A 27,768-nucleotide genomic window follows, 5' to 3' on the forward strand; every position below is an offset into this window, starting at 1 on the left:
TCTGGTGACTTTGAAAGCCAAGACAGTGACATCCTTTGTGTGTCAGGATCATTTTCAAATTAGTATTGACTTTCCACTAGGAGCCAAAATTAACTCGGGGGACAACTCAAAAGTTTCAATAGAGTAGGAAAGAGGTGATTTTGTATTAAAGGCTGATTTTTTTCCCTCTATTCATTTATGTCTTACTTTTTCCTCTCCTGAAACTGTTAAGATCATTCTGATGCTAGGACAGGAAATACTACCCAAATGAAAGAAATTGTGAACAATATCCAAACAGTATGTTAGCTTTGAAAAGTCTTACCAATTTGTGTGTCAGTAGTTGATGATCATTTTCCTATTGTCTGTAGTTATAAATCATAACTCTTAGTATCCCCTATTGGATAAAGTCAAAACTCCTTAGCTTGGAATTCAAATCCTCTGCAAATGTCTCAAACTACTTTACATTACTCATTTTCATTTACTCTATACTCCAGCAAAATTAAACAACTCACCACTGCCAAATGCATTCCATTTAGGTAAAAGAGAATAGTTTTACAGAAACTGTTCTTTATATTTGGTTTATCCATTTTCCAATTTCTGCTGGTTGATCTCTTACCACTTCTTCAATGCTCAGTTCAAATGCCACTTGCTCTTTGAAGTTTTTTTCTATAATGGAGTTCTTCATTGGTTTTCATAGGACTTTCAACTCCTTTAATAAGTTTATACTAGTCTAATTTACATAATATTTATTTCTGCATGTCTAATCATTCCAGCACCTAGCCAATGCTAACTGCCTTGAATGATTAGATGTTTAATATATGTTTCTTGAAGGAATGGGAAAGAATAACTGCTAAAGTAGAAAGGATACAAAGTCTGCTAGGGAAGAGTACCAGTCACTGTAGAATCTTCTGGTGATGAATGTGGATTATTTTTTAATCAAGGCAGAAATGGAAGGAAGAGGTTCTTTTTATTTCTCTGTATCCCAGATTGACTTTCAATTCTATTTGCAGTCAAAATCCACATTTGAATGTGTCCTTTGAAATGAAGGGAGGTTACACCTTTGCTTGAGGGTTGGAGAAATGTGTGTGTGCGTGTGTGTGTGTGTGTGTGTGTGTGTGTGTGTGTGTTTTGGTGGGGAGCCAGTGTTTGTTCAAAGGCAAAAGAATGTGGATTTAGTGAAAATTGGTCTAGTGATACTTTAGACTTATCTTCACTCCCTTTCATTACTCTCTTCTCTGTAACATTCCATCTGGTGTTTGTGGTTCTGGCCTTTTTCTGGATCTGAACAAGATGTTTCTGAAGGGGATGAATAGAATCCCAGAGAGGCATAATGGAGTTGACTCAATCTGAAGTAAACTGTCCAAGTACTGAAGCTTGGTTGGTAAACTTTAGGCAAAAGTATAAATAATGTTTTTGTGGCATGGTTTACTTTAGAGAAAAATCATAGCCTTCTAGAACTAAAAAAAAAAAAAAAAAAAAAAAAAAAAGAGTTTAACCTTTCATTTTGTAATGAGGAAAACTGAAGTCCAACATTGTGAAATAATTTTCTGTCACATGTCAAAGGGATACTAGATTCTCTGGGATTAGAAGAGGATACTAGGAGTCAATGATGGAATGATTATTGTACCTTTAGAGTGTAAAGGTAGCAACCATCTTAAAGGGGAACTTCAAGATGATGGATTATGGGAAGCCAAAGCAATAGTAGTAACTCAAGAAATTTCTCATTCTGGGAGATAAAAATTATCACTGCATTTGGACAAGGAGCAGCCAAGATCAGAGAACAAATTTCAAGCAAATTGTAGGGTTCCAAGAGTCCAGATGACTATAAGGGAGCAATGATAGGGTGTTGGGCAATGACAAGAACCCAAGAGCAAGCAGAGGCATGGAAACAACAGGCCATATGAACCAGGAGCAGAGTAGTAGATCACACATTTCATTATGTATTCTTGCAAGAACATTAGCTAGTAATTATTACCATTATTATTTGACATATATTTTTAAATGCTATCAATAATGAAACAAGAAAAAGAAATTCAGAGAACAAGTATATGCAAAGAGGAATCAAAATTACTGTTTTTTGTAATGATAGGATGATCTGCTTAACCTCCACCCTACCAATATGTTTTGTTTTGATTGCACTGTCGCTACTTTTAGTGCTGAATTCAAGGCAAACAATTAGACATTTATTTGTCAGTATTTTTTTTAAAAGCCAGAATCCCTTTTACTAATAAGGGATTATTTAATGATAAGATTATATAATTATTAGAGCCAAATTTGAGTATTTATCAACTTAAGTAGAGTTAACATAGATGTAAGGGCAAACTAAATCTTCTATTAGGTCATTTATAAAATGTGTATGTGTGTGTGTGTAGAAAGAACATGTATGTTTGTTTTAAGCTTACTCTTTGAATTACTATTTTCATAATTTAAAAAACCATCTTTCCAGTTTCATTCATTGCAATAAGTGTACAAAACTTAATTTCCAATATAACCTCAGAATTGAACGATGTAGCATCAGGAGGCTGGAACCTTCAAACTTCTGTGTGAAAGATTTCTAACCTATTCAGTTTTATAGAGAAATGATTACACACATATACATAAGAAAAAAACAAAAATAAAAACAAAAAAACCAATATGATAAGATTATCAGGGAAATCAAATCAACTAAAATGAAAGAGTGTGACTTCTATTCCAATAGCTCTCATGTTGAAGGAAATCCTCTTAATTAAACATACTCTAGATTCTGATAATTTTCATCTATAAAAACCCTATCTAGCTATTATATCCATCCAAGGACAGATCTTTTTGAATCTTGATAAAATGTCTATTTTACTAAATTCTTGACTTCATTAATTCATTTATATATTAGCATAATTAGAGTATGATGCTAATGAGGCCATTATGGGTTCACTTCTTCCAAGAACTCATTGGCTTCTTTCAGGGAAAACTGTCTCCCATAATCATAGACCATACCATTTATGTTAGTGAGGCATTTCAAAAATATGTGCTTTTTCATAAAGCTAAATGGATGATTTATAACAAATCATCTCCACTCAGGGGAAAATGAATTTTTAAGTGATCAGTTTCTTCCTCTAAAGGAAAAAAAAATCTCTAGTGATTGCTAGTGGTTCAATTTTCTATAATGAGATAATCTAATTTTGATCATTTCACTGGGAAGGACAAGGCTACTCCTAAGAAAAATGTCTCCAACACTGACTCTTACTTTAAGGATCAAAGTAGGGAATAGAAAGGAACTTTAGTGGATTATCTGATTTCATCATATCATTTCATAGATGAGGAAGCTAGGTTCAGAGAACTAAGGTACTTAGCTAAGGTCACAAGGTAGCAAATAGCTCTGTCTCTGATGTCAAAATGACTTCCCTTTTTGCCATACCATGTTGTCTTGCTCTTCTAAGGGGATTTTTCATGTAGAAAAAATATAATATGTTTATCATTGCTTTATGAATTACTATATAAGCATTGACAGGATAATCTTGAATTAATTATATCTAAATGAAATGGTAAAGCTGTGTTTCCACATATTACCCCTTCTTCTTTATCCAATTCAAAAATTAACACCTTTATGAAGTTTCCTATTATCAGTCTTTCATTTGGCTTTATAGGATTTTGAACTCCTCTCATATAATTATGCTAGTATAATTTGCATATATGCTTCTATATGTCTAATCATCCTGCCAGACTATAAATCCCTAAAAGGCATTACATGTGTCTTTTTTATCATATATTTTCCCTCCACTTCATCTCTGCTAATTGCCTTGTGCAATGTAGATGTTTGATACACATTTCCATAACGAATGGGGGAAAATAACTTCTAAAATGGGAAGAATTTAAAGTCTACCTGGGGAAAAGAGCTGTAAAGTATTTATTTAACCTCTATGGAACCTGTTAGTGGTACATGTGGACCATGTTCTTGGCCTAAAACAGAAGTGGGATTTTTCTCCAGATTTTTCTATCATGCGTCCTCCCCCAATTCTTACTTCAGGAAGACTGATTTAATGCTAGAATTCATATTTTGAAAGTCCCCTCAGCGCCTAGGTCACTCCTGATTAGATGGCGCCTTCTGAAACCCTCATTTAGAGATGGATGTCCAAACTCACTATTTCCTTGTTTCTTACCCTACAATCTGAACTCTCCCATAATGTTGCTCAACAAAGGTAATTTCATTCCCACCACCATTTCAGCTTCCTTGTATGCTATCTTCCCCTATTAGAATATAAAGTCTTTGAGGGTGGGATCTGTTTAATAAATTATTTTTTAACCTGCTGGGAGAAAGGGTTCTTTACTTTCTTCCTCTTGGTTGAAAGGACGTAGACTATAGATATGGAGTGCTGATTGTGCTGACAAACATGACAGTTTGCTACTTTTGCTCCTCTTTCATCTCTTGGTTCTCCTTCCACCCCTAAATCTCCTTTATCAAATTTTCATCCACTTTCTTCCCATATGACTTTACTCAAAGATTCTCTCATGATCTCTCCTCTCTTGTTTTTATTATCTTTGCCTCAGTTTCCTCAATTGTAAAGTAAAATTCCTCAATAGCACCTGCTTCACAGGGTTGTTGTAAGCCTCAAATAAGATACTTTTTGGTAAAGTGTTTAGCGTAGTGCATGACACATATTCAATAAATACTTGTCCCCTCCTCTTAACAGATTCACTCTATTGTCTGTGATTTTTCTCCCTTGATATTATTTTGATATTTTTTATTTTTTATTTATGTACATGTTGGTTCCCCATTAGAATGCAAGTTCCTTAATATTAGGAAGTTTTTTTTTCCCCTCTACTTGCAAAACCTTTTTTATCCTTTTATACAGTACCATGCACAGTACTAATAAATGCTAGTTGAGTTGAACTGAATTTGTTGGGGGTGGAAGGGAAGCAGAGCAAGGTAAATTGGAAAATGACTTTGGCCTAAAATAGCATTTTCTCTATTATGTGGCACATACCCTAACGTTTCTCAGTTTTGTTTTGAGAAAATAATAGAGTAATGAAATCCCCGAGATTAAGATTGACTATTCTGGTTATATTAGGCAAGAGGGTCACCTTTGTGTATGAAGAAAACAAATTGAATAATTATTTGGAGCCATCATATAGTCAAGATTATATTGATGTTGTCACCAGTTAAGTTCTTAGCATATCTACATAAACACAAACAATAGGTCTAAATCCCCAGTGCAACAAGACAAGAATGCCCTCTACTGAAGAGATTGCAAGCCCTGAAAAATGCTTTTTATTGTCAGGGGGATTGGTTGTCTTTCTGTTGCTGGATCCCTCATTAGCCAAAACATACTTTATTCACTATAGTTTTTCTTTCATTGTTCTGAAAAGTGATGGGTAGAAAAGCTAGATTATTTCCCTAAATCCTCACAAGAAAGAACAAAAAAAAAACATCTAAATTATTCTATATAATAGGTCTCAAGCTATAGTAGATAGACCTAAGTAGTAAGGAAAGATTCTATGTGGGTCACTAGGCTGGTCTCTTATAGGATTAAATGGTTATTACATTTTCATGTCTATTAAGTGGCTTTTGTTGGCAATTTCTAATGCATAATGTTTTGGAAAAAATAAGATTACCTATGTCTTTTAAAAGCAGTACTAGTGTTCCCATTAATCCCAGTAGTGTATTTCAGATTACAGGAAGAGGCTATATAGGTGGAGATGAGTTCCTTTTTGCTTTAAGAAAGCTTAAGAATTACAATTCTGACTTCATTGGATGTCTTTACTGACTAAAAGTGTGAACAGAAAAGAGGATTAATTTCCACAAATGCGGTCCCAAAGTGACCAAGGACATATTTTTTATGCGTTATATAAACACATCATAAATGAGCCAATAATCTAAGGAACAAAACTGGGAGTATCACAATAAGAAATACATTTTCCCAAGGTAGTCTCACAACTGTTACCATGGCTTTTATTATTTGAATTAGTGATCCCGCAGTAGTATGACTTTAAAAAACCAAATGTTAGTAACAACAATCTTTAACATTACTTCAATTAAAATTCTGCTCAGCAATCAGGCATTTCCGTGATTTTAATCATGTTTGCACATTAAAATAATGAGAATTATCTAAGTCCCATGTTTCATAAAATGTTATATAGAGAACATATTTGATTCCATGTCAATTTATATGTAATAAATCTTTGAGGATATAAGTAAACTTTAGCAAGAAAGCAAACTATTGCTAAGCAAATTATCACAGCATGTTTATTTATTTTTGATCTAGGAATTAAACTCCATTGTCTTTTGGAGCTATAATCAAGAGAAATACAAAGAACTCACTTAGCAGCAGAGGTAATTGCAAAGTTGATGGCAAAAACATTTTAAAAAGAAAAATCATGGATTCAAACACCTCTAAGTGACTTGTACAAAATAACAAGATAGGATAATAAATTCAGGATATAATCATCACTGTTAGCTTCACTGGTCATGTTCTATGAATGGACAAAGTTAAAGTACCTTCGACATTTTCTATGATAAGCACATGTGGTGCAAAGAGTGTTATGAAGAATACAATTCATTATACGGGCTAGAGGTTTTGAACTATAGAATTTAATGTCAGACATCAATTTTCATAGAAGCTGCAAAAGCCACTTGTACACTTAGCAGACATGTCATAGCATGGTCTGAAAAATAACACAATTTTGTTGTAGCAAGGCAAGAGTTTCAATAAAACAATTCTGTGGAAGCATGTAATTCTAGAAATAAGCTCATATCACATGACTACAATAGTTAACAAGTTTTTCTTATTGATAAGTCAAAAGTGCACCCCAGACACAAGTACATATATGTGTACTATTGCATATAATTCCAACTAATTGGAATTCAAGTAACTGCATCCTTCAATTAAGCAGAAGATATTCTACACGTGTTTTTTAATTGAGTGAAGAAAATCAACAGAAAATAACTTCTTAACAGAGACTTTTTAACTATCTACTTCCGGAATATGTCCTGGAGTCAATGGAGTTGTAGGTCAAATTGTTATACTTGCTGTAGTTAAGGTATGTGAATTTATCACTGATCTTCAAAATAATTCCAAGGGATTTTGAGATCATCCAATCTCCAAAGATTATGTTTATTTTAAGATAAAAAAACTAGCATAGCTTAGAAAATCTTATAAATAAAGCCAAAAAATAGAATTCTTATTAATCCTCAGTTAAAAAGAACATTGAATTCTTATTCTTGGAATCCTATTCTTAGAACTATTCAGAGGCTCTACTGAATGGAAACATATGAGCCTCTACATTTTGGTGACTGTTTGATTTATAGCTTTTCACGTATACCAACTTTGTGAGGTCAATTGCAAGTATAAAATAGAAGTTTGAGGGATACATGCCTGGACCACATAACATACCAGTGGTAAACTGAATATAGAATTCTCTTTCTGGATTCCCAGTTGACTTTCTATTTACTAAAACATACTGTTGTTTCTCATTAGTAAGAATATGCCTGCAGAACAAGCCATAAGTAGATTTCTGTCTCGCTTCTCTTTCAAATGAGAAGGGATAAATCTCATGGACTGGTGTGTCAAGGCCTCTCATCAAATGGAGAATGAATATTATCTGTTCAGTTTCAAGACTTTTTACTAAAAAGTTCAAGGAAGGAAGAAAAACATCTGCCTTGAACAATTTTACATTGGTTAATTTGGATGTAACTATAGACTGAACAGTGAGAGTCTATTAAACTATCAAGTAAACATTTAAAACTAATCACCATTATTAGTTGGCAATTAGAATATAAATACTGCTATTTTGGTATGCCAAGAATTTTTACGGAATAACAGAACTGAAGAAGTGGAAAGAATGTCAGAAGTCATCTAGTCAAATTTCTCACAGAGTAAGAATTACCTCTATAACATTCCCAACAAATAATCATTCTGTTTCTACATGTGAAAGGGAAACCACTACCTTCTGAGGCAGCTCATTATACTTGTGGATAATTCTAATTATTAAGAAGTTTTCCCTTATATCAAGACCAAATTTCTTCTTCTGAAAGTTGTCTATTCATATAGTTTGACCATTTGTCAATTGGAGAATGGCTTGTGTATAAATATTTTTTAAAGAATATGAACTGGTTGATAAATTCTACATGCATCGACTTCATCTTTTTTTATACTTCCTTGTTTTTTTCTCCATTTTGGAATTGCTAGTAATTTTGTCATCAGAAGGTTGTACTTGAAATTTTCTAAGTCTTCTTGTAATGTCTGGACTAGCTTTCTGGAGGTCCTCTGGACGGGCTTTGGTCTCAGCAGGATAGTTACCACAAGGATAGTCAGGAACAGAGTCTAAAGTCTTTATTGTCTCCTTCATAGTTTGTTCACTCTGAGTGACTGACCCTGTCCCCAATTCTCTCAGCCCTTAAATACTCTATTACAATTACATCATTATAGCATGTTAAATATGTGTAAAGTAGAGAACCATTATCTCATCAATCACACTGAGTTAACACCTTGTTGTAAGTATCTTTGTTTCAAGTATACTTTTCCAAAGTTCTGGGCCCTCTACACTTCTAATAGAATTCCTGTAAAATTTGATAAAATGAGAATGTATTCATATTTTCTATCAACCCTTTGGCATACTTACAAAATTATTAGAGTATGTGTAAGCTCAATTTTCTGTTCATTCATTATCTTGAACTCAGATGGGAATGGCCACTTTCCCCAAGGGTTCCCATCACTTCCCCTTCAGCAATCCTTTCTAATTCATCAGAATTAGGGTCAGAAAAGCAAGTCTTCTGATTGCTTCCAGCATCTTTTGAAGGATAAATTCGTCATGAAAGCAAACTGAGAGATTTTTAGTGGCTCTGCTTGTGGTAGAGTAAGAATTCAGCTAATGTTAGATATGCAATCTATTTTCTAAATTCCTGATTCATCTCTTTTTTTATTTCAAGGTTATTTTCACTCATAATATTGCCTGTGTTCCATTGATGCATGATAACTGAACAAATACTCTCATCATATTGTTTCCTTATAGTTTCTAGATTTTTTACATGGATATAATTTGCTATTTCTTCCCTCATTTCTATATATGGCCAGGAATTTCATTGCTGACTACATTCTTAAATCTTGGCTTCTGTGAATTGCTAGTCCTTTCTACTGTACTTCATTTACCTATATCATACCTACTGCTTCCTGTAGTATCTAACATGACAAATATATGTGGGCTGTATTTTCCTCTCATTTATTTTTTCCCTCTTTATCTATTTAATAACTATAAACAAAGCATTGATCTTTGCTTTTGAGCCTTCATAACTAAAATTCAATTCATTTATGAAAGAATATTTATTAAGTAAAAAGCTATGGCTTCAATATTGGAGATGCAAGGTAAATAAGACATGCTCCCTGTCCTCCTGGAATATATAGTCTGGAAGGGCAGTATAAGCAATGACAGAAAAGAAAGATGCTTGAGATTTGCAAAACTAGTCAAGAAGTCTAGGATATATTTTATATTCACAACTTGAAATACAAGTATATGCAACATATCTCATGCCAAAATTTGTTGGAAACTTAAATCAAGGTCTATTATTTTTTTAAGTGGATAATAAGGTGTAATTGTCCCTGACTGGGCTAGCAGGAAGAAGTAGGAGATAAAAAGAATATTAAAATGGAAAAAAAACCTTTCAATTTGACTTCAGTAAGTTAAAAAATTGTCAGAACTAAGAAGCTGTTTAGTCTTTTTCTAAGAACAAGTTGAACAAAACATATGAATCACAATCAATTTCGAGGTCAAAGGCAAAGTCAAAACCAATACATTATATCATTTCTAAAACAAGAGATAAAGCAATAATCAAAATCCATGCAGGCAGAAATCAGATCCATTGTATTAAAATAATGCAAAGAAAGTGTTCAAATTTTACATAGGGAGAAATATATTTGGCTGCGTAGACTTACTGCAGAGCTCTATGAATTTCTCAGATTAGGATTAGAATATATCACAGTCAGCTTGTACACTGGGACAGATGTGCTCAAGAAAAATGTGTTGTCAAAAATGGGCAATAAAATATTTCAAGTACAGACAGCCATCAAAATGATAAAACTGTCACATCTTTGCAACTCTAGTGTTGGTAGTATACATTATATTCAATTGCTCATTATATGGTACTGTCCACTGTCCTGGAAAAGCTCCATTTAAAACATCTTGTCCATCAGAAAACATGCTGGGGGATTGCTTTTAGCAAATATATAATCAGACATGATTTGACTATTCAGTTCAGGATGACTATACACACACACACACACAAACACACACGCACACACACACACACAAAAAAAAAATACACACACAGTGAAATTTCCTTGAGAAGAATGCAATAGAGACCTAGGGAAAATAGTGCCAAAGGGAAATGCCATTATATCATTATATGTAATTCTCAGTTCTAGGAATTCCCTGAACAACTATATATGGGATTTGGGTATTTCACTTAACAGGCACTTCTTCCCACTATTTTTGGGCAACTCACAATTATTTTGGGGATGGTTATCCAGTTTGTCAATTACTTAAATCCTTTCCTTCTTCTCCCTGTGATCTCCTACTTATGGGTTATTTTATTACTTATTGGGAGAGCTATAACTAGGGTGAAGTATGTAGGATTTTCTCTCAGAGCATCAAGATCTGGAATATACTTTGCCCCTACAGCCAAAGTTCAGTTGCACTGGGAGAAGAAACAAGCCTTCCCTCAGGGCATTCATCCTGTGATGATCTATGACATAACCAATGGCCCCCAACCCTCATAGACTTGGAGAAGGGGTGGGGGATGCTAGGACTGAGAATGATTATTTATAAGTAGCACAGACTGAGCCTCCTGAGGGAAGGGTTCTCTCATCTTCTAATCTTATTGTACTTAGGGTCATTAGTGCTCTGTCCCACTAACCCCTTCTGCCTAACTACCAATTAAATTTGCCCAACATATTATTTGCCATCTAGAGCACTGCTTGTTGGCAGGTCACTTTGTAATAGAAAGAAAACTATTCTATATCACTATTATTTTAAACTGATAAAAGCAGATAAAGAAGTTAGAACTATCAGCTAGAAAGATAAGAAAAGAATATTTAATTTTTTTTATCCATAATATTGTTCTTATGAGAGTAAAGATAGAAATTCTTTTCCATCCATATTTTAGAAAGTTTCTTTCCCCTTCTGTGTTTGAAGTTGTGCCTGGGGAGAGATGTGAGAAAAAGTTGCTATTTAGTCATAGAGTCAGGCTCTCTAGTTTGGGAGGGCACTCAAGGTCAGTTATATTTTATATTTAAAAAGGAATCCCCTTTGTCATGCAAGAGAATGGTTATTTAGTTTTAAAACCTCTGGTGACAGCAGCTTCTTACACTTTAGGTCTGTAGTTGTGAGAAAGTTTTTCCCTTAAATTAAGGCTATATTTTCCTCTTTATGACTTGTACCTATTGCCCTTACCTCTCTTCTCTCACCTTCTGCTTTGAGTAAATCTATGGCTGAGCTTCCATGTTCAAGATCTATCCTCAGAAAAAAAGTATTCAAAGAAAAAATCAAGACTGTTCTTTCTCCTCCTCCTTACTTTCTAGAATGCTGAATTAACAGGCCAATGAATTGGGCCTGGATCCCAGTGACCATTTTACCTCTATGACTTTGGATAAATTACCTAGTCAATCAATCATTAAATATTTCTTAAACTCTAGGCATTGTATTAGGCACTAGACTAAATGATGGGAATACAAAAAAAAAAAATGGTAAAAGATTGTCCTGGTTCTCCAGGAGTTCATAGCCTAATGAGAGAGACAACATTCACATAACTTATGTTCCAAAAAACCTATAAAATAAATTAGATAAATTTGAAAAATCAACAGAAGTGACTAGAATTAAAAGAATCAGGTAAGAATTCCTGTAGAAAATGGGATTTTACCTGAAATCTGACGGAAACTAGAGAACTTAGGAGGCAAAAATGAGAAGGGAGAACGGGCCAGTCATAGGGGACAGGCAGAGAAAATGTTAGTAGATGGAATTAGGAAATGAAATATCCATTTTCTCAACATTTGAGGAATAGTAAAGAGATCAGTATCATGGACAGGAAAATACTTGGTGGGGATAAACTACACAAAAGAGGAGAGGAGATTTTGAATGGTAAACAGAGGATTTTATTTTAGATCATGGAGGTGATAAGGAGCCACTAAATTTATGAAGTAGGGGATGGGAGGATGATATAGACCTGAACTTTAGGAAGACAACTTTGACAATTGAGTAGAGATTGGATTGGAGGATGAGGAGCCTTGTGGCAGGCAGATCCACCAGCAGGCTATTGCTGTGGTCTAAGTATGAAGAAATGAGTCTGTGCCAGGGTGATAATAGAGTTAGAAGAGAGAAGGATACATATTAAAGAGATGTAATAAGGGTAAAATTTACAGGCCTTGGCAATAGATTGGCTATAGAGAAATGAGAGAGCAAGAACAGAAGTCGACATCTGGGTTTCAAGGTTGGTGATTGCAGGCTGATGATATTCTCAGCCTTAATAAGGAAAAGGGGAAGGTATTGGAAAAAAGCCAATAAATTCAGTTTTAGACATATTGAGTTTAAGATAACTTTGGGAAATCTAGTTTGAGGTGTACATCAGGCAGCTAAAAATGAGACTAGATGTCAGTAGACAAAGTAGGGTTGGATAAGTTGGTTTAAGAATTAATGGTATTGGCACTTCAACAATGATACTGTACGAGGATGTATGCTGATGGAAGTGGATATCTTTTAACATAGAGAAGAGCTAATCCAATTCCAGTTGATCAATGATGGACAGAACCAGCTACATCCAGAAAAGGAACACTGGGAAATGAGTGTAAACTGTTATTTTTACCTTCTGAATCCAATTCTTCCTGTGCAACAAAAAATTCGGTTCTACACACATATATTGTATCTAGAATATACTGTAATATATTTAACATATATAAGACTGCCTGCCATATGGGGGAGGGGGTTGGGGGAGGAAGGGAAAAAATCTGAATAGAAGTAAGTGCAAGGGATAATGTTGTAAAAAATTACCCATGCATATGTACTGTCGAAAAAAAAGTTATAATTATAAAATAAAATAAAAATTAAATTATTAAAAAAAAGAATTAATGGTATTGGAACAATAATTGAATTTGTGTGTCACCATGAGAGAAAGGAAATACACATGCTACTAGGGAATGTTACATGTAAAATGTCCATAGGATCATAGATCTAGATCTCTAAGGGACCTCAGAGACCATCTAATCCAACTCCCGCATTTTTTATAGACAAAGCTACAGAAATTCAAGGAAATTAAGTGGCTATCTCAGGGTCACACAGGGAGTAAGGGTCAGAGGTTGGATCAATCATTTATATGAGATGTCAGACTTCAAATATGAAGCAAAAGAATTGTCATCCTCTTTCCTAGAAGTCAAAGATTAATTGTTTCATTTGTTCAAACAGCATTTATTAAGTATCTACTAAATTCTAATTTCTGTGCTCTCAAGGAACTTATTCTATTGAAGGGAAATAACATGCATGTGGGAATTGTGTGTCTGTTTATATGTACATTCACACCTACACATACATATCTATATATACACAAGCATATATACATTTATACATATTTAAATATATATATGTGTGTGTGTGTAGAAATACTCATATACATACATACAAAACAATTTTGAGGAGGTGGATAGCACAAGTAGCTACAATCATCAGGAGTCCTGGCAAAGATATTCTCACTCTTTATAAGAATGTGGATACACTAAAATAAAGAGATGAAAGCCAGTACTTTGATTTATTTTTGTGTTTGTGTCAGGTTAACCACAGGAAGACTAATTTATATCTCTATCACCTGCTCTACCAGTCAAGCTCATCATTCACGCATTAGAGGACTGAAAATCTTCAGAGATGGTTGCTCTAAGCTATAAATTAAACATCTTACTCTGAGGTTTGGTTTCCTTCTGATTTTTAAGCAAATTTAAAATAAAATTGCTATTGGGGATATAAAGATGATGACGGATGACTTATTCCCTGTCTGATTTCCCATCAACTTACTTCATGAAATTTGTTTTCTGTCATAAAGAAATAAGGGTTGAAACATTAAAAATGTGGTAGCAAAACATTCTACCTTAATCCTTTGATAAATAGGAAAGAATGAAAGGGAAAGGGTTGAATGAGTCTCCTCAGTAGAAGGATTCTTGCTGACCTTTCCTGCTCTCCTTTGCTCTCCTCTCCTCTCCTTTCCTCTTCTTTTCTTTCCCTTCTCCTTTCCCCTTCCCTTTTTTTCTCCTCTCCCTTTCCTCTTTTCTTCCTCTCAAAATCCTTTGTTTGGTTATCATCCATATCACCTGTCCTATCTGTAGGTATATCCCAAGTTCCTGTCTTCAGCCTTCTTCTATTCTCCCTCTACTATTTCTCTCTTGTGACCTCATCAGTGTTCATAATTATTTCTTTGCAGATAATTCCCAGATCTATATATTCTGCTACATTCCCTCCTGAGCCTTAGTCCATAATTTCCAACTGTCTTTTGGGCACAATGGACTGAATGTAGACATACCAAATTCAATATATCAGAACACAACTCATTAAAATTTTCCAAATAACTAGACCTCTTATGAATTTCCTTATCTCCATTGAGTAAATCAATATCCTTCTAATCAATTACTAACTAACTACAACTAACCTCATAGTTATCCTCAATTCTTCATTCACTTTTACTTCAAGTGTCTGATTAGTTGTCAATTAGTCTTATTATTTCAAATATCCAATTAAACTTGTTGATTCTATCTCTATAATATTTCTTACATCCTTTTCCTTTTTTCCACTTACATTAACATTATTTTTGTTCAAACATTTAGTTTATTGACTATTTCAACAACTTCCTAATTAACTTTTCTGTTTCATCTCTCCCCACTCCAATTTACCTTTCACACAGCTCTACTTATCACATCACTCAATACATTTTAGTGGTCTCTTTTTCAATCAAATATATATTCATCTGTTTAGTATTTAAAGCCCTTCACAACCTGTCTCCACTCCGCATTTCCGGGATTGTTACATAGCACTCTGCTTACTGGAGCAACTAAGTTGGTAGAGCACCAATCCTGAATTCAGGAAGACCTAAGTACAAATCTGGTTTCAGACACTTATTACCTGGGTGACCCTGGGCAAGTCACTCAACTCTTTTCCTCAGTTTCATTCTCTCCCCCCTTTTCTCCCTTTCCTTTCTTCTTCCTCTCTATTGCTGTCTGTCTCTGTCTCTGTCTCTGTCTCTCACTCTCTCTCTCTCACTCTATCTCTCTCTGTGTGTCTCTCACTCTGTCTCTCTGTCTCTCACTCTGTCTCTCACTCTGTCTCTCTGTCTCTCTGTCTCTCTCTCTCTCTGTCTCTCTCACTCTCTCTCTTTCGCTCTCTCTCTCTCTCTCTGTGTCTCTCTCTCTTTCGCTCTCTCTCTGTGTGTCTCTCTCTGTCTCTCTCTCTCTCTCTCTCTCTCTCTCTCTCTCTCTCTCTCTCTCTCTGTGTGTGTGTCTCTCTCTCTGTGTCTCTCTCTCTCTCTCTGTGTTGTGTCTCTCTGTCTCTGTGTCTCTCTCTCTCTGTCTCTCTCTGTCTCTGTCTCTCTCTCTCTCTGTCTCTCTCTCTGTCTCTCTGCTCTCTCTCTGTCTCTCTCTCTGGTCTCTCTCTCTGTCTCTCTCTCTCTCTCTCTCTGTCTCTCTCTGTCTCTCTCTGTCTCTCTCTCTCTCTCTCATCTCTCATCTCTCTCTCTCTCTCTCTCTCTCTCTTCTCTCTCTCTCTCTCTCTCTGTAAAAGGAGTTGGAGAAGGAAATGGCAAACCACTATAGTATCTTTGCCAAGAAAACCCCAAATGAGATCATGAAGAAATGTGATTAATTGAGAAGACAACAACAACTCTTCTTACCATCCTCTGTGGTTTAGTCAAATTGGCCTTCTTGCTGTTATACATGACATTTTCCACCTCTGTATCTTTGTATCCTTATGCCTAGAATATTCTCTCTCTTCACTCCTGCCCCAAGAACCCTTAGTTTCTCTCAAATCTCTGTTCAAAGGTAACTCCTGTATAAGGCTTTCCTCTAGCTTTTAATGTTTCTCCCTCTCAGTGTTTATTTTTTATTTTCTGTATACCTATGCTTTTATGTTTTCCTGTTTTCTCCCCAACAGAATATATGGTCCTTGATGGCAGAGACTTTTTAAATTTTGTCTTTGTATTACTAGCACCTAGCATAGAATCTGGCATATAATAGGTGCTTAATAAAATTTCATTTCTTGATTTATTCTTCTTCATCACTATCAGAGCAGTAGCAGAGCCATTACTAGCAATCTGGTGGCATGGTACAAGCAAAATAAAACCCCTTAAATCAACTTTGCAGGACAAAATGCCTTATAGAGGAAAGATCATGGGCTGTTAGATCTCACCAAGGATTGATATAAACTCTAAGACATTAGTCAACATGAATAAAGATACCAGAGTACTGAGTAGCTGCTGCAGAGGTGGTCTCTTTATTAGAAATATTCTAAGCTCAATTTACTTATATGACAAAGGAGTACAAATGCCCCACTATCCCCAGAATGTTAACACCCTGGGGCAAAGCCTGTGATAGCCTGTGATAGATATGACTCTGAGTAGCCTCCAATAGCATATTAAGTATCATTTATGGAAATTATTTGTCTTCTTTTGTATATTTCATAAGTAATTTAAAAATTATGTCCTAACTATTTTTAACATGAATTTTCAATTTCTTTTTCCTGCTAGAATCCAGTAAGTAAAGGAAGGTGGGAGAGGAAGGCCTTGTGGTTAGAATTTATCAGAGATCACTAGAAAGTGAATGTGGATATTTATTTGAATAGCTGTTTCTTTCTGTTCTCTTAAAGAAATCAAGCTTAGTATTAACTTCTCCCACCTATCTACCTTCCTGCAAAAATCTTCTCTTTGTGAATATTTTAGTCCCAAATTATTTTTTGAACATTACTTTAAGTTCTTCTTTAGAGGATCAGTTGTTTAGCCATTTTTAAAATCATGGCCAACTCTTCATGACCCAATTGGGGTTTTCTAGGTAAAGATGCTGGAGTAATTTGCATTTCCTTCTTTTGTTCATTTTTACAGATAAGGAAACTGAGGCAAACAAGATTGACTTGCTCCAAATCACACAACTAGTAATTCTGAGGCTAGATTTGAATTTAGGAAGATGTCTGCCTCACTTTTGTGAGGCACTTATAAATGTCTCTCAAAGAAAAATTTCAGAAAAACACTTCATTTTGATTAGTGCACATTCAAAAGATTTCTTCCAAAATGACTGCCTTGTGTCAGGTGAAGAGCTTAATTATATGATCTTCCCATTGACCCTGGAGACTCTTGCTCACCCTTAAATCCTCTTTATATTATCCATGCCTAAGGTTATCTTCAGGTTTTTATTATGATCTGCTTTTAAAAGTTGGACTCGGATTATAGGTCATTTAAGGAGAGTTCAGATACTATAAGGGTAAGGGGAAAGAAAATTATTTCTTGAGAATCTGAGACTTATTCTAGACATTTTACAAAGTGGCTTTTCAGAATCATTCTATAAAACTCTGGTTTGGAATAGTATTGTTTGAACTCCCCTCCACTCCCTCATTCCCCAAACGATGTACTGATTTTCCTCTATATCCCTGCCTTCCTTGCACATAAGCAATATGAAAAAGTGAAATTGGACTATGGAGAGGTAGAGTAGGAGGAAGATTCAGGACCCAGTGAAATTCAGAAAAGTTCTTCTTAGCCAAAGAGCATGTACTACACAGGATAAAGAAGCATAAAATTTTTTGAATCTCATAGCAAACACTCATCTGTAAGAGTTTTTTTTTTCTTTTGACTTTGAAGGGAGAAATTCTTGAACTAACATAGGAAAAAGAAGCCCTGATTGTCTATATTCCAAGGACACCTTTTGGAAAATAATTTGCATAAATACTATAATTCTTTACATACTTCATGTTCATAAATGAAAGGATTTGTTGGAAAGAACATATTTGAGCTACCACTTGAAAGAAATTGGAAAAATAAACATGCTTCTTTTGAACCCTTCAGACAAAATGTGTAAGGTTTTCTTGTAGTTAGCTTTCTAACTAAAAAGATGATGTTTCTGCTGAATTCATTAATTTTTTGTAATATCCATAAGATCACATTAATTCTCATGAGAACTAATTGTTTTTAACCAAACCAAAACTCAGGATTGGGGATTCATTGGAGCATAATGAAAACACCTATATTTGTTGCAATATTTTCACAGGATTGAAGCACTGTGCTTACCTCCACAAATATAAAACAGGGGATGATGGAATAGCTTCTCTGTGTGTTGTTTCCAATAGCCATTTCTTATCACAGGGTGGGAGGCTACACACTCTCGAACTTGTCTAGACTGGAAGGAAAAGAAGTAGCACAGGGTAAGAACAATTTATTCTCTGTCTTGCTTTGCTACTATAAAGTCTAATTTTGTATTGATATTCCTCTAAATCTTGGTATGAAGATGCCATCTACATTATGTTAAAATAACATAGATCAAACCACAGCAAAACCAGGCAAGCAATTGACCAATATAATAAAACATTCTTCAAACCACTTGTGCCAGGTTAATTTAGTTAATGGCAGCTTACCTCAATAGAAGAAAAATTCCTTATGCACAAGCTTAACAGATAGAATTCTGACCCAAAGTGAAACTTGCTTTTCTACATTATATAGATGTAGGTGATGGAACATTTTCCTGATCAATTCCCTATATTCATAAACAGGTAGCAGCTTGGGCACTTAAAGAAGCTTATTTAATTTTAAACCTGAGTGTTCCTCCTACGTATTAAAATATCACACCTTTAATAGCAATACTTTCCATTTCATAGTTAAAAAAATTCTCTGGACCATTCAGAGAGGTAAATTGTGTGAACATTATTATCCCCTTTTTACAGAATGAGATTTAGACACACAAAGGGATCCTCTCATGGATAGTAAAGAGCAGAGATGAAATTTAAGTTCATATCTTCTGTCTAGAAGTACCTTACTTTCTTTCAAATCTTCTTGGAGACAAACACATAACATCATCATCCTGGGAGGATTATCCCATGGGACCACTCGTTGAATTTCTCTACTCTAGCTCTTCATTCAATTATAAATCAGCCTATACCTTATAAGTGAGGAACAAGTTTCTATATAATTATTTATTAATAAGAATTATTATTCTATAAGTACTTAAATGTTTACAGATTGCTTTGTATAAATTATATCATTTAAATCTCCTAACAACTCAATGAGTTAGGTACTACTCTATGAAATGAGAAACCAAGGTGTGGAACTTTTTTTTTTTTTTTTGGAGGGAAACAATTTTCATTCAAAGAAAAGTTTGAATATAAAGATGGCTACCATGACAGTCATTGCATAGTAGCCAGAGTGTTCATCTTCAGCTCAGGGAGAATTGGATACAAGTCTCATCTCTATTCCTGTCATATACAAACCATATGATTTTTGAGCAATATGTCAGAATAGTACCAGGTCCAGATGTTGAATAGTAAAGAGAATTTACTTAATCACTGGGATAAAACACACACACACACACACACACACACACACACACACTAGTTAAAGCAGGGATACAAAACACATTTATGATTTAATTTATATAGATAATGTCTGCATAAGAAAAGTCCCATTTGTCAGTGCAAATTATAGTCCTAGATAGTTTGCCTAAAAAGTTGAGATGTTGCCCAGTCAACATGTGACAAAAGTAACAGAAGTGAACCTTGGTTTTTCTGGCTCTGAATCTGGTTCTCTTTACTAGAGTATGTTTCCTCTGATGAAATGTGTAGTAAAAAATAATAGGATGATTAAACATCTCTTTACAGTTTTCCAATGGAATTTCATGCCTTTTAAAATTTACATTTTCAGTGAGGGAAAGAATATAAATATTATTCCCATTTTATAGATAATCAAGCTAAAGTTCAGAAAATCAAATATTCTGCTCAAGTTCATAAGCTGATAAATAGAAACTAAGCCTGGAACACAGACTTCATGATTACAAATCCTATACACAAAATCAATAAAGACAAAAAATGAAAAAATTGATTATTAACAGTTTATATCTTTAGTTTTTATATGATTTAGATTTTCCCCTGAGATTTGTGTTACATATGCTATTATCACTGCTCTAAATGTCCCTTCTTAGTCTCTTTTGCTAGATTTTCAACCTTCTACATCATACCCTCTAAATATAAGGATTCTCTAAGGCTCTGTCCTGTCCCTATTCTTTTTTCTCCATATTTTTACTTTGTCATCTCAAGAGCTTTCATAAAAACAATGATTCCTAGATAGCTACTCCCCTGATTTCTAATTCCAATATTTATTGAGTATTTCAAATTGAATGTTCTGTAGACATCTTAATATATAAAACAGAGCTCATGATCTCTCCTCCTTCCTTTCCCAAAAATACCTGTTTTCCAGTCTTCCCCTAATACAGTTAAGGCTCCACCATTTTTCAGCCACCCAGGTTTGACAAGTATTGGTGCCATATTTGACTCCTCAGCTTTATCATCCTTGCTCATACCATATATCCAGTTGGTTAAATCCTGTGCTTTAATTTTCAATATTTCTTGCATATATATATATATATATATATATATATATATATATATATATATATATATATATATATATATATATATATATATATATATATATATATTCTTTCCACTCACAGATAGCACTCTAGCTCAGGAACTCAAGTGGGTTGTTGCAATAGCATTAAAATTGTTTTCCCCATCCAGTGTCTCTTTCTCTGCAATCTACTTCACATAATTACCAAAATGAATTTCCCAAAGCATAAGTTTGACCATGTCATTGCTCTGCTCAATAAATTTCAATGGCTCACTATTATTTCTATGATCATAGTAAAAGTCCTTTGTTTAGCAATTCTCTTCATAATGTGGCCTCTTTCTACCTTTCCATTCAATTCTTGTCTACACATTCTACAATTCAGCCACACTGTCCTTCTTGCCATTCTTTATACATAAATACTCCATCTACTTTTTCCTTGGCTTTTATTGATCATTCTTCATACTTTAAAGGCTCTCACTTTCAATCTAAGTTGCTTCTACTAAGGTTACTTTCCACTTTCTCTGTATTTATCTTGTACACAATGAGTTACATACTTTGTCTTTCTATTAAATTGAGAGCTCAAGGGCAATAAATTCCTTTTGCTTTATTATTGTACCTCAGCAAGATGTCTGGCACATAGAAAGAATTTAATAAATATTTATTGATTGATTAATACAATTTCTATATTTTATTTAATTACGAGGAAACTGAAGGTCCTTGAGTTTAAGTGATTTGCTCAAAATCATGTAAGTTAGTAGAGCTAGAAAACATGTCTCCTGATGTCTAGTATATATTTCTTCATAGAAAGAAAACAAGTCTGACTAAACTGAATTGGTTTCAGATTTATATAGGCTTATAATACTAAATATAAAATCCTCCCTATTTTTCCCCTAACAAACAAATGAACATAGGAAAGTAAATGTAGTCATATTTTCCTATATTTTTTATAAATTTCCAATTATATTCCTTAATGCTTACCATGAACCAAAGATGCAGAGTTACTGTCTATTGTCCTATTTTTCTATATGCTATATTCAATGACACATTTTGTATTTAATTTCCTGAAGTAGTAATGTCTAATGTTGCTTTTTTTTTGTCTGAAGACAAAAAAACCTGGAGTGAAAAATGTTTTGTAGGATAAGGTGAATACAACTTTATCACTATGTAATATGAAGAGAAAACATCATCTCTTAGAATGAGCATTGGACTTGATTGAACCAAAAGACATGCTCTTCTGCCTCAATTCCAGGTTATATTAGACAGTATCACATATTTAGATCTGCAAGAGGCCTTATAAGTCATCTAGGATAACTCTGTCACTTTCTAGAGGAGGAAACTATAATACAGAGAGGCTGGACTTGCCAATGGTCACACATGTAGTAAGTAGCAGGGCTGATATTTGAATCATTAAACTGTGAACTCCTTCCAGGCCAAGACTGAATGTCTGCTTGGAACATCGTAGGTCTTTAAGAAATGCTTGTGTTTGACTGGCTGGTCCAAGTTATCAAAAACCAACATTCTCTCCATTGGAACATACTGTGTGATTCATATCTCTCAATTTTCCTATCACTTAAAATGCAAATAATAATAATAAGAGTTCAATCATTTAATTCTTAGGGTTAGTTTGAACATAAAATGAATATATATATATATATATACATATATATACATGTACATATATGTGTATATATACACATGTATATGTGTGTATATATAAAAATACTTTATAGAACATGTATTGTTAATTGACTAAATTTATCTTAATTCAGCAGATACAATATTTTTAATACTCATAAATCATAAAATTTGATTAAGAAATACTTTGATAAAATTAAAAACACAATTCTAGAATTAAAAGAATATAAAATAAAACTCCCCTTCCATGGCTGTCATTCCAGGAACTCAAAAAAGCAATCTGTAGCCGTTAGAACACAGGAAAAGACTTCTGACCACCTTTCCCAGCTTCTGGCTAATCCTTTTATACTTCCAGGCCTTAGGTAGGTAAAGCACTAGGAGAGGTGAATTTAAAAGGTCATTGTAGGACTGGCTACATCAATTCCATTAGTCCACTCAAGGTCCTACACACCACAAAGGGCTTCATAAGCATGTTTTATTTAGGAACCAGGAATGTTCTATATTGGTTTGCAAGAGAAGCACTTCATTCAATTTCTAAGTTGTAAATGTGACTTTTACAGCTTCCAGGAAAGATGATTTGGGTAGCCATTCCAAGAAGCTGTGTGAGCAAAATCTGTTGCTGTTGTTTATATTGCATCTGAAAGCACTTAATGATATTTTAAGAATTCAAAATGGTGAAGATGATTTTATTCTAAGATGAGGATCTTGTGAATTGTTATCATTATGGGAAAATGTCTTATATTTTTGTTTAAGAACTATGCTATGTAAGTTCAGTCAGAACAAGACAAAACAAACACAAAAAGAATTCTCCACCAGAGACTAGGCTATTAAAAAATGCAAAGTCTACTAGAACTTTAAAGACATACTAAAGGGAATGGATATATAAAAATTTTAAGTTACTATTGGAATGATGAAGCAGGGAGCACAGACACTGGCAGTTAAGGAAATGGCTATTTTAGAAAAATAATTCAGGGACTCTATAAAAGCAAATAAAAACTCTCATTGGATGAATCTAAAATGAACAATTTAGTATTCCTTTCACTAAAGAGATATCAAAAACTAAGAAAAAACTGCTTACAAGAGCTTTTGATATCAAAAAGTTATAAGGAAGTAGAATTAGAGCCAGGAACAAGGATTTCTGAAAAAAATAATTTCCAAAGTCTCTTCTAAATCTAATAATTTTTAATCTACAGTTATGTCATGGGTGAAACAGAATAATCTTGACATATTTCTGATACTTCTATAAATAGATGTTCGGGAGAATTGCTTTATACTGAATTTTGTTCTAAAAAAAGTAGAATGCATATATATGGGGAGAGAGAGCAAGAGAGAGTGAGAGAGAGAGAGAACAGAAAGAACAACAATAAAATGACAAATTACAGTTTCTGATTGGATACTATATCCATTACCCAAATACAAGTGTGCCTATAAATTATTCTCTACAAACTAGCAGTTAATTTGACTGCTTGTAGAAAACAAGAGTTAATAGAAGATGGTAGTAGGAATTGAGTATATATTGCTGTTAGAGCTTTTAGTCTTAGAAGTGCTAGAATCCTCAAAATTCTACTCAGAATGCTCAACTTCATAGTTGAAGGAGTAGGAATTATATCCCTGCCCTTTACTAATGCCATCAATCCCAGATATACACAACTCTAGTTTTGTTTCTTCAAGGTAGATTCAAGCACATTTCTTTGACATTTTTGCTTGAGTGATAACTGGCTTACGTAGTCATATCTTTGCCAAGTAAGAACTGACCTGGAGTGTTATGGCCTGAAATTATGGGATGAGCCAGACTTTAAGGTAGAGAATGAAGAATGATTACACAGATAGCTTGGAGACTGCTCTTTCTCAGGGTTTCTTAAACTTATTGTTTTTGTCATGGACTCTTTTGGCAGACTAAAAATTCCTTCTCAATATAATCATTATAATGAATGTAATGCATTGTATAATGCATACAATAGAATCTATAGTATTACAAAAGAAACCAATTACATTGAAATAAAGATATAACTTTTCCCATGTAATTCATGGATTCCCCCCCCCAATCTCTATAGAACCCTGGTTAATAGCCCTGTTTTAGCTGGTTACCATCACTTCCATTTGCAATTTTGCCTTCTAAGTTTTTTGTTTTCCAAAAGTATGGGACAAGTTCTCTACTAGTGATTTGATCTGATCCCTCATCATAACATGAAGATAACTCTAGGTTCTTGAAGACTGAGCCAATAAAGTGAAAGTTTTGATAGATCCTTGTAAGTTAAAAGGACCTATCATTCGAGGCCATCATTTAAGGGCATAGATGCCACAGATCCCTGGAACATTGGTCTCGCAGGAGAGATTTGTTCACAGAAAATAATTAAGACCATGCTGCTCTCTTTATTGAAGGAGTACCAAAATTTAGGAAAAATACATTGAGACATGGCAAGTATCTTACATATTCTGGCCTAATTTGCTTAACTTCACAGGATCTCTGCCTCCGCATCCATAAAATAAGGGGGCTGGACCAGGATGGGCTCTAAGTATCTTTCTAGTTCTTAAATCTATGATTTTAAATAAGATTATGTTCCATCAAATGTGCAGTTGGATTTGTTGTTGTTATCTCTACAGGATTCCTTTGATCCCCTAAAAATCAAAGACAAGCAGCACCCACTCACCATTCATTAATTATTTCTGTTGGATCCTGTGAAGCCTGCTGAGAATTCACAGGAAATAGGGGAGGGAAAAAAAAACAAAGTGAGAGGAATGCCCTTTCATTACAAGGACTTTCAGAACAATAACCAGATTGAATAGGCATGAAACCATATTATTTATTTTAAAGAGACAGAAGAAAACAAGATTATAGTCTATGATGAACTAAGACTGGGGGAATTTTTGGTGAATATAGTAATGATAAAAGTTTTGATTATCCAACAGCCTTTCCACGGAGCTGAGTAAAGCCAGTGATGGATAAAACACAAGAGATAGTGGTTTGAATGTTTGTATATAGACTAATATGGGAATATGTTTTGAATAATTGCACATGGATAGCCTAATCAATTTGTTTTACATTTCAGGGAGGAAGGAAGGGAAGGACAGAAGGAGGACAAAAATTTAGAACTCAAAACTTTTTAAAATAAATGTTCAAAGTTGTTTTGACATGGACTTAGGAAAAAATAAAATGTAATTCAGAAGAACATACGTATGTGATTTGAATGTGTGTTTCAATTTTTTTTAATACTTAGTCTTCCTACAATTGTCTCTTTGTTATGAAGGTGGATGTACAAGATTCTTATCTTAAACATAGGTAGGTAGATGGGATAGAGGGTTAGAGGTAGATATAACACTTAAGTACCTGAAATGGCTAAGAATTGGAAAAACACATACAAATGCAAAGAAAAGCAATCAATACCCTTAAGGAGCTTATTCTAATAGGAAAAGGCAGCTAAAATGGTGGAGTGAATGGAATGTATTCATTTAGAGAAAAAATGAATTCTGGGACTCATGGGCTATTCTAGATTTAAGGAAAGATGGAGAGTTGGGAAGGATTCACTATCAGAGACAGACTGTGGGGATGGAGTTATTGGGGTAGAAGTAGAGAGATGATTTGGGGAATCACGGTATAGTTTAGATTTGAAGAAGGTATTTTTATTTTTATCATCATAGGCAATCTTAGCTGATAATACAGTTTTTAGTTACTCAATCTAGAGCTTATGGACTCTTCAGAGGTACAATCTCCCTAAAGAGATCTCAAAGCCAGAATTCACCCTCTTGGGGTTCCAATCTTCCATTCTACACTCCCAGAAAATCACAGACGTCCCAGAAAAGGATTAGGAGCTCCAAATCTAATGCCCCAGTAAATTGATTTCAAGAACCACAGAGGTGGCTCTTATAATACCTGGTTGCGGGGAAGTATATCTTGTGTATTTTCTTTCTCAGTAGAACTCCATTGGCCAACTTAAATCACCAGTACAGATAGATTGTTTATGTATTATATACCAAAAGAAAAGCACATGAATAATCACCCAGAGGCGCTTACTTCTAGTCTACCAAGGTCTAAGGCAGATTGAATTCTTATTTGGGTGGGAAGAAACAGCATATAGATTTGTAGCATTTCAGACCTATGTACTGCTATTGTGAGAGATCATTTAACTGTCAGGGTTGTACAAGAAGAAACTGGCCTTCGAGCCTGGAAGACCTGGTTCCAAGCACTTTCTCTTTTACAAACTGGCTGTGTGACCCTGGGCAGGTGGTTAATCCATCCATCAGGGCTAGTCCAGGCAATTATTTACGACTATAAATTGCAGAGTCCTTCCAGTCTGCTTCAGCACAGGAAGTTTTCTCATGTACTTATGCAGGAGTTCACCATTATAAATTACCTCTCCTCATATCTCCTGATATACATAAAGGAAGGACTTAGACTGAACTGGGCATTGTCATTGGCCCATCTTGACCCCTTTGATCTGTACAATGAGGGGGCTGTACTAGGATGACCTGTAAAGTCCTGTCCGGCTTTGAGTCTTTGCTACCATGATAACTGCTTAGCAGAGGACATTTAAACCAGTTTGTTAGATAATCAAGGCCAGCCCTGCTGAAAGTATAAATCAAGGGAGGTTTGTCTTTGTGGCCGACACACACCTTCTCTACCAGAGCCTCTGCCTCTGGGTACCCAGTGACGATGACCGTAAATATCTGATAGATATTGAATTGAATGAAATGAACTGTCATGACCTAAAACCTCAGATTTTATGTTGGCCAATTACTCCCAATTGGAAGGGCAAAAGGAAAATGTGGGTAAAGGTGCTTTAGCCAATAATTTTAACTTCCTCATTTGACTTTTAACTGAAATGGATAATGATCTATGATCCAGTGTCTGCATCTCACATCTGACTCTCCTCTTCTTTCGCACATTTGGGTAGTAGTGCTAAAGCAAAGCAAAATGGCCGAAAGGCAGGCTATAAATATGAGAATAAAGTAAGAACAAGGGCCTAATCCACACAACTGGTCCCTGAGAAATGGAGAACTGATTATATTTAGACCAGCTGGTTCTATTTATAGTTGGACAAATAGAAAAGGCTTGAGTCCATATGATAGGAACAACCGTTTCAAAGGGAAATCTTCAAATCACCACCATTGGCCCATTCGGGGATTCTAGCCAGGAAAATTCCTCATATCACTGATGTTTTCAGTCACATAAGCATGTCAGAAACTAATTAAATGGCTAGGCTCACCATTACCTTACTACCCACCATTGAGTCGGTTAAGGATATAAATCACCCCCTGCAAAGCATTCATGTTTGTTTAATCACTGTGTCTACTACAGTAACATCTTCCCCTTTAACAAATTGCCTGTGTACAAACTCTTGGATAATTGTTTAAATTAACACCTGTTCCAATGTTCTTTCTAGCTTGTCCTACTTTTGTGCGTATGTGTTGCTGGTTAGTAACCCGTGGCGGGGAAAATCTGGATGGATTCATTGGCAGTCTTTCTGGCTACACAGAGCAGAGTGAATAGAGAGTGGGAATAATGCCTTCCAGGAGTGGGGGTTCAGGCCAATTGGATGCAGCGGCTTTATGGTAAACTCAATAAAAAC

The 27,768-nt window shown here is 34.6% G+C and overlaps 1 protein-coding gene across 1 annotated transcript in view; it reads right to left on the reverse strand.

The window, feature by feature from the left end:
* The window catches only part of PLPPR1 (phospholipid phosphatase related 1), a 341,929-nt gene that overhangs the window by 147,522 nt on the left and 166,639 nt on the right, over positions 1–27,768 (reverse strand). The window contains exon 2 of the mRNA XM_074283023.1: positions 18,239–18,347. Within this exon, the coding sequence (XP_074139124.1) occupies positions 18,239–18,301 (63 nt within the window). The 5' untranslated portion in view covers positions 18,302–18,347. The remainder of the gene's footprint in view (positions 1–18,238; positions 18,348–27,768) is intronic.

The sequence above is a fragment of the Sminthopsis crassicaudata genome, chromosome 1 (assembly GCF_048593235.1).
Source record: "Sminthopsis crassicaudata isolate SCR6 chromosome 1, ASM4859323v1, whole genome shotgun sequence".
Classification (NCBI taxonomy): domain Eukaryota; kingdom Metazoa; phylum Chordata; class Mammalia; order Dasyuromorphia; family Dasyuridae; genus Sminthopsis; species Sminthopsis crassicaudata.